Source organism: Cannabis sativa, chromosome 9 (genome assembly GCF_029168945.1).
Source record: "Cannabis sativa cultivar Pink pepper isolate KNU-18-1 chromosome 9, ASM2916894v1, whole genome shotgun sequence".
NCBI lineage: Eukaryota > Viridiplantae > Streptophyta > Magnoliopsida > Rosales > Cannabaceae > Cannabis > Cannabis sativa.
Genome location: NC_083609.1, coordinates 54,421,028 through 54,429,239, shown reverse-complemented (window position 1 = coordinate 54,429,239; position 8,212 = coordinate 54,421,028). Strand labels below are relative to the sequence as shown.

The window sequence follows — 8,212 nt, the reverse complement described above, 5'->3', positions numbered from 1 at the left end:
ATATTAGTCTTTCCTACCAATAAATTAAAATACTAACAAACTACATTGCCATGGATTCTCCCCATCCTTCAATCAATCAAACACGAAAAGACAAGTCCATGTAAGAAAAAACACAAACACCTCAGTCTCAAAAACACACCTTAGTCAACATGATGACTATAAAACTGTTCTCCGCAACTGCATTTTCTTCAAGAGTAGTCATATCCTTGAGAACTTTCCCTTGATGAATAAGCATCTGTTGAGACGCAGGGTAAACATCGGCACCCTGTACGACTTCTATGTTTTTCTTAACACCAACAATCTAAACGATAAACAACAGTAACAACAATAAAGCATTAGAGCAAACTGACGCCTTTGAAACATAAAACCCCTTTGAAATAATGTATAGAAACCCATTCCTCAATAAAAGTCAAATACAGATTAGCATCACATCCACAATCTTCTTCTTCTTCTAATAATAATAATAATAATAATGCTTATGTATATTTCTTCATTTAGTTGGATTGTGTAAGAAAATACTTATTTAATATAGGAGGTGTGATATTTACACAAAGGGAGAAAATATTAATCAATAAATATTACCTTGCACTTGCGAGTGCTGAAATATAGTTTACCAGGTTGCCAATGTTAAATCGAAATGGAATTGTATCAAAACTTTCGCCCGGATGGGAAGTACCTTGCAGTTGGATCAATGGACCGAAACCTCTCTCCATATTCTCGACTCACTCCAAATCCCGAGTTCCATTCCGAGTTCGACTCAGTAGTACCCCAAAGCTCTCTCTCTCTCTCTCTCTCTCTCTCTCTCTCTCTCTCTCTCTCTCTCGGAAAACAATGCCAGACCTCGCCGAGACTTACGCCTGTGTTCCTTCGACGGAGTGAGGCCGAGGGATTCTCATCTACGGAAGTCCGAAATCCAATTCAATTTTCTACATTAATGGCCGATCCGTAATATTCTCAATCAATGTGAGAGAAAATAATTACTGGGGAGGTTTGTTTTGTTTCATTCTCTTCTCCTAATTTTTAGCATTATTTTTGGAATGTTAACGGAATGTGTATTTTTTTTTTTGAATAAATTTTTGTTAAAAAAATAATATAAATTAATTGGGAATAATAAATGATATTGGTGTATATATAGATAGATATTTTAGTTTTTTTAAATTATATATTTAATTATATTATTATTTAAAAAATCTGTACAAATAATTAGTTAGAATATGTAGAATAAGATTATTTTTAATGAATAATATGTATAATATAAATAACATAATTATCTAATATGTAAGTTAATCGTAAATATTATTTAATTTTATGGGTTTAATTATTGGGTTTATTTTTTGAAATTGGAATGAAGCCATGCAATTTGTTAGAGAGATATGTGGGTAAGATATTTTTTTTTAATTTTGAAAAAGATTGTTTAATTTTTTGGGTTTAATTATTGGGTTTATTTATTTTGTTAACGTTTAACGTTAACAGTCTGTTAAGTTAATCGTGTAAGGCTAAATAAAAAAAAATCGTTAAACCAAGAATCGTTAAACCAAGAATTGCCGTTAGATAGGCACTTTTAATATATAAAGATACTAGATGAGAGTTACGTGGCGAGCCACGTAAATATTAGTTTTATATAAGTTCTAGTGGTTTTTGTTTATGAATTCAGTAACTAAGCAACGACAACAACAATGGTAGATAGATCTATTTAAAGTTTTTCATATTTGTAAAGATTATAAATCTAAACTTTTAATTTTCTTGATTTGAGATTTTGAATTGTTTTGATTTATTTGTTTATGAATTTATTGAAATACTTGAATATTTATTTGTTCTGATTTATTCATACTTGAATATTTATATTGATGATTGTTAATGAAATTAGTTTGTAACTTTATGTTTCTAGAAAAAAAAAGGTATTTTTTAATATAGAGTTTAAATTTTATATTGATGATTGTTAATGAAATTAGTCTGTAGCTTTATGTTTTTTAGTTTAAATTTAAATTTATATAAACATATTTATTTTTAAAAAGAGTAATTCATCAAAAAAAAAAAAAATCGCATAAATACACAAATACACAAAAAAAAAAAATGAACATACCTCTAATTTCAGATTGTTGGTGATTAGTCGTAATAATTCAAACTTTTGGAAACAAATTAGCTCAATCCTTTTGTACCAATGTAATTGAAAAATCTTTTGGCTCAGTTCTACAAGTTGCTTATCAAATTAATTGACAAATATAATTCTTTAATTTTCTTTTCTTTATTATATATTGAGGATATATAATACTATTATAAACAAAACATTTGAATAAATATAATTCTAATAAATAGAGGAGATATATACCTGATAAATATCACACACACTCAATGGAGAATTGTTCACTGCCACACTCAATGGAGAATTGTTCACTGCCAATAGAATAAGATGTGAAACAGTGTCTGATAAACCATAAGTTATGTATGCTATGATTTAGTCAATAGTAAATAAGAGATAGATATTTTTTGGGTTTAATTATTGGGTTTATTTTTTAAATTTTAATGAAAAAAAATATAGAGTAATTTGCGGCAAAAATACTTAAGTTTTCTCTCGAGTAGCAGATAAATACCTAAGTCGTATTTTTGGCGGTAAAAATACCTTCCGTCACACTTCTGGAACTTCCGTAGGTACCTCTCCGTTATGTGTCAGGTTAGTGTACATGTGTCACTCATTCATTGGTCCATGTCATTAACTTTTTTATTTTTTATTTAAAAAATCTAAAAATTCATTTAAAATCTAATAAAATAAAAAAAATATCTAGAAATTTATATTTTAACTAATTAAAATTAAAAATCATTAATTATGTTTTTAAATTTCTAATTAACCCAATTAAACATATTAGATTAACAATGTGTATGAACAATGAACTATTAAACATAAACGTATAATTAATAAAATCCCACAAAAATATGGGTATGAACAATGAACAAGAACATAGAACAAACCCATCAAAAAAGATATGAATAACACAGATTAAAATTTATATTCATCTTCAAACTCTAACAATCACATACATAATTAATACTTTATTTGCAGTTTTTCAAAAATTTCAAAAAAAATGATATATTTTCCCAGAAATCTCTCTCTCTCTCTGTCTTTTATCTGAATCTAAAGAACCCCAAAACAAGGCAGCAACAACAACAAAAACTTTCCAAAACCAGAAGAGAACCCAGAAAAAAACTAGGATATACAAATCAAGAAATCTCAAAAAATAATTTTTTTGCTTCTTCTTTTTCCTGCATTTTTCCAACAGCCAAACATATTTACAAGATGAAAATAAATTGGGAGGAGAGATTTCTACTGGCCTCAAGTTGCTTTTATCAGATCTCGTCCTTCGTCGTCGGTGCTCCGCCGATCTCTTGAAGTCTCCCATCTTCTTCAACCCTTCGACAGTGGCCAAACTTTGATCCCAACTCTTTCAAGTCTGTTGTTTATGGCTAGAACATGTCATCTTCCTCGCTGGATCAAATCTAAGGCCTCCTTCATCTTTTCCTTTCTTTCTTTTACTCGATCTTTCTCTCCTCTCAATCTCAGATCTGTTTCAATCTCTTACCCTCTCTCTCCTCTCAATCTCAGATATGTTTTGATCTCTCTCTCTCTATTTTCTCGATCTCCCTCTCTCTCTCTCCTCTCAATCTCAATCGTTCTTGGTCACACTCTCTCTCTTTTCTTGATCTTTCTCTCCTCTCAATCTCTCTCTCTCCCAATTCCATCGTATTCTTTTTATTTTTGTTTTTGAAAACCAATCCTGTATCTTGTATTCAATCCATCGTTTTGTAATTTTTTTAATTTAAAAAATAAGTAATATTTTTATTTTTTTTATACATTTTAAATATATATTTTTTATTTTTTAATTGATTTTTAAATAAGTTTTAATGAATTTTAAAATGAAAATTAAAAATTAATGATGTGGACTAATAAAAGGATGACACGTGGACACTTAGAAGAAAACGGAGAGGTACCTACGGAAGTTCCAGAAGTGTGACGGAAGGTATGTGGCTAAGATAATCTTTTTTTTAATTAAAAAAAGATTGTTTAATTTTTTGGGTTTAATTATTGGGTTTATTTTTAAATTTTTTGAAATTTGAAACCGTGATTAGCATAAGAATTTTTTCTCTACTGATATAATTGCCGCACCTGTAGCCCCAAGATTAGCAAAAAGATCAAATACCAAGCTCTCCACCTCATTGCATGTCTCCTCTGAAACTGCATTTATAGTAACCACAAACATAGACTTAAGAAAAAGGATAATAATACAAAATTATTATAACTGTCAAATAAATAGGGCTTTTACCAGGAAAAACAAATGGGAGACATTTTGTGCACTGAAAAAGCATGAAAATTTTGCAATCTCGAGCAGGATGTTACTAAGCTATATAATATACAAGGCATGGCGAAAGTAAGCACCATCAAATATGGTGGATTGTCTTTCAAGGCATGGTGAAAGTAAGCGCCATCAAATATGGTTTATTTTTAATTATTGGGTTTAATTTAAAAAATCGTGTAAATTTTAAAAAAAAAATAACAAAAAAATATAAAAAATTGGGGATATACCTGTGGCTAAGATGATTTCTTATAATCATTTAATTAAAGAGATATCTTATACTAAAGAAAATATTAGAAATTGATTTTTTTTTTTAATTTAAAAAAAAAAAATTGTTTAGTTTTTTGGGTTTATTTGTTAACGGGAGATCAAATCTATTAACATCGTTAAATTTAATAGAATATTCTTTTATTTTTAAGTGTATTCTGTTAAACCAAAAAATGCCGTTAGATAGGCACTTTTAATATATAAAGATATATATTTTTTATATATTTTTAATAGATAATGTTATACTTTTCCATGCATAAATTAAGAGTTAATTAATTGTAACACAGGAAACTAAGGAAATACATTTATGTAAAAACCTTTCATGCTTCTATTAATTATTTTATTAAATTATTAAACTTATTGTCTTTTTTTTTTGAAAGATGTATATTCTAACAAAAACAACTACAAAAGTTTAGGCAAATCCGTCATTATATAGGCAGATGCACAAGAAGGGTAATTCCCTATCCACAACTTATTACAATTAGAAGAGATAGCCAATTTGGCAAACGAATGGGCAACCATGTTGTTTTTCCTGCTGGTATGAAACACGGCCAAGCAGTGAGAGAACTCCGGAGCTTCACGCACTTCGTCTAGTAACGCCCCCCAATCGGATTTAGCTTGGAAGTTTCCTTTGATGTACTCAACCACCCGAAGACAATCTGTTTGAATGATGAAAGGGGTTGTTGAAGTTTGGACAGCCAAGGAAATCCCCATTCGAAGAGCTAAAACTTCAGCCAGCTCAATTGAGAAAACGCCTAGTTTGTACTGAGTTTCAGCAGTAGTAACCTCACCAGTATTGGTCCTTATTACCACTCCCAACCCGATTCTTGCCTCTGTACTAAGCACACTTGCATCACTATTAATGCAGAAACTGTTCAAAGGGGGCGGCTCCCAGTCAATATACTGAATTTTAGGAGTGATCTTTCATCTGTCTAATGATGGATCATGGTGCATTAGGTAGTCTACTTCCATATGAGCCCATTTTATCCAAGACTCTTGAGAGGGGACATGGTGATTAAGTCTTTTCTTGTTCCTTCGATTCCATAGCAGCCAAGACATAATAATGAAAAAAACAAAGTCCTCCTTTGCCACCTGCCTTTTAATGTGAATGAGAATGTCAATAATGGTGCCCTTACTTTGTTTGATTACCTTCCACAAAGGATAATTCTTCCATATCTGTCGTGAAAAAGGGCAAAACCATAAGCAGTGTTCAATGGTTTCCTTCCCCTGCCCACACAAGTAGCAACTGGTATTAATTTTCATGCCGCTATGCTACAATATAGTGTTCACGGGTAGCCAATCATTACACAACCTCCATATGAAGTTTCTGTTGGAAATTATTTTACCAGGATCTTAGATCTACTCACAAGTATGTTTATTAACACCATAAATATGAACTTTCTAAAACGATGAAATAAACACGTATAAAGTTTAGGAAACCTTACATTGGGTGCAGCGGAACATAATGACTCCTTCCGTTCAGATATCTAGCCCTTGATTCCTTTCTGTAGCAGAGCATTATCAATATCTGAACCTGGATCTCTTTCTCTGAATCTTTGATGTTGAAACTCCTTTTGCTGAATGTCTTTCTTCACGATCTTCCTCACTATGATTGAGGTATCACTTGCTGTGTGTGGGCACTACTCTTACACTAAGAATTTCGAAATCTCAATGAGGAAGAGAGAGAGAGAGAGTGGGTTCGGCCAAAGATAGGGAGAGAGAGAGGCTCAGTTTTTCCTGAATCAGAAGAGAGTAATTTTCCTGAAGCCTTCACTATCTATTTATAGCATTCCACTAGGGTTAGGTTTGAATTATTTGGCATTAAAATAATTAAAATATCAGTTTAAATTTCCTACAAAAGTGGTCGGCCCTATACAAGTGGATTTGGGCCTCACTTTTTGCAATTTTGCAGTTTTATCTTTTCTGCATCTGATTTTCTCAAAAACGTCAATTTTCAAATTCAACCATTTAAATGACAATTCTAACTATTTAATAACTATAAATAATTATTAAATAATATTGTCATTTATCATATTTATTAATTGAACCATACAAAGTATCATAATTAACAAATATGCCCCTAAAACTCTTTCTTTACAATTTCGCCCTTACTTAGTGAAAATTTCACAAATAGACATAGTCTAATTTGAGAATTATAATTGATTAATCAAAACCAATTACATGAGTCTTACAAGCAATATTATCTCAACTAGTGCGGGGACCATGGGTCTATATAACCGAGCTTCCAATAAGTACATCAAGAATTTAGCACTAAAATTCACTAACTTATTAATTCTTCGTTGAATCCACGCATAGAACTTAGAATTGCACTCTTAGTATATAGAATGCTCTATATGTTCCACCATATAGATGCATCATTAGTTATCCATTGTTATAATCCTAATGTGATCAATGATCCTCTATATGAATGATCTACACTGTAAAGGGATTAGATTACCGTTACACCCTACAATGTATTTATTCCTTAAAATACTTGACCCCGTATAAATGATATTTCAGCTTGACCAAACGAACATAAATGGTGGAGTACTCATTTCACATAAGATGAAATATCATTTATACCAGGGTCAAGTATTTTAAGGAATAAATACATTGTAGGGTGTAACGGTAATTTAATCCCTTTACAGTGTAGATCATTCATATAGAGGATCATTGATCACATTAGGATTATAACAATGGATAACTAATGATGTGTCTATATGGTGGAACATATAGAGCATTCTATATACTGAGAGTGCAATTCTAAGTTCTATGCGTGGATTCAACGAAGAATTAATAAGTTAGTGAATTTTAGTGCTAAATTCTTGATCTACTTATTGGAAGCTCGGTTATATAGACCCATGGTCCCCCCATTAGTTGAGATAATATTGCTTGTAAGACTCATGTAATTGGTTTTGATTAATCAATTATAATTCACAAATTAGACTATGTCTATTTGTGAAATTTTCACTAAGTAAGGGCGAAATTGTAAAGAAAGAGTTTTAGGGGCATATTTGTTAATTATGATACTTTGTATGGTTCAATTAATAAATATGATAAATGACAATATTATTTAATAATTATTTATAGTTATTAAATAGTTAGAATTGGCATTTAAATGGTTGAATTAGGAAATTGGTATTTTTGAGAAAATCAGATACAAAAGGTGTTAAAATTGCAAAATTGCAAAGCCCAAGGCCCAATCCATTAAAGGCATGGCCGGCCACCTATTGTAGCATTTTAAATTGATTTTTTCATTATTTTAATGCCATATAATTCAAATCTAACCCTAGTGGAATGCTATAAATAGATAGTGAAGGCTTCAGAAAAATTAGACTTTTCTTCAGACTTTCTGAATCAGAAAAAAACTGAGCCTTCTCTCTCCCTATCTTTAGCTGACCACTCTCTCTCTTCTTCCTTAGAATTTCAAAATCCTTAGTGTATGAGTAGTGCCCACACACATCAAGTGATACCTCAATCATAGTGAGGAAGATCGTGAAGAAAGACTTTCAGCAAGAAGGAGGTTTCAACATCAAAGATTCAGAGAAAGAGATCCAGGTTCAGATATTGATAATGCTCTGCTACAGAAAGGAATCAAG

General features: G+C 30.9%; 1 protein-coding gene across 1 annotated transcript in view; it reads right to left on the bottom strand.

Moving 5' to 3' along the window:
- Positions 1–959, bottom strand: part of LOC133030793 (ubiquitin receptor RAD23d-like) — a 1,651-nt gene extending 692 nt beyond the window's left edge. The window contains exons 1-2 of the mRNA XM_061103679.1: positions 583–959; positions 140–301 (exon numbers count right to left, since the gene is read on the bottom strand). Of these exons, the coding sequence (XP_060959662.1) occupies positions 140–235 (96 nt within the window). The 5' untranslated portion in view covers positions 236–301; positions 583–959. The remainder of the gene's footprint in view (positions 1–139; positions 302–582) is intronic.
- Positions 960–8,212: the final 7,253 nt, after the last annotated feature.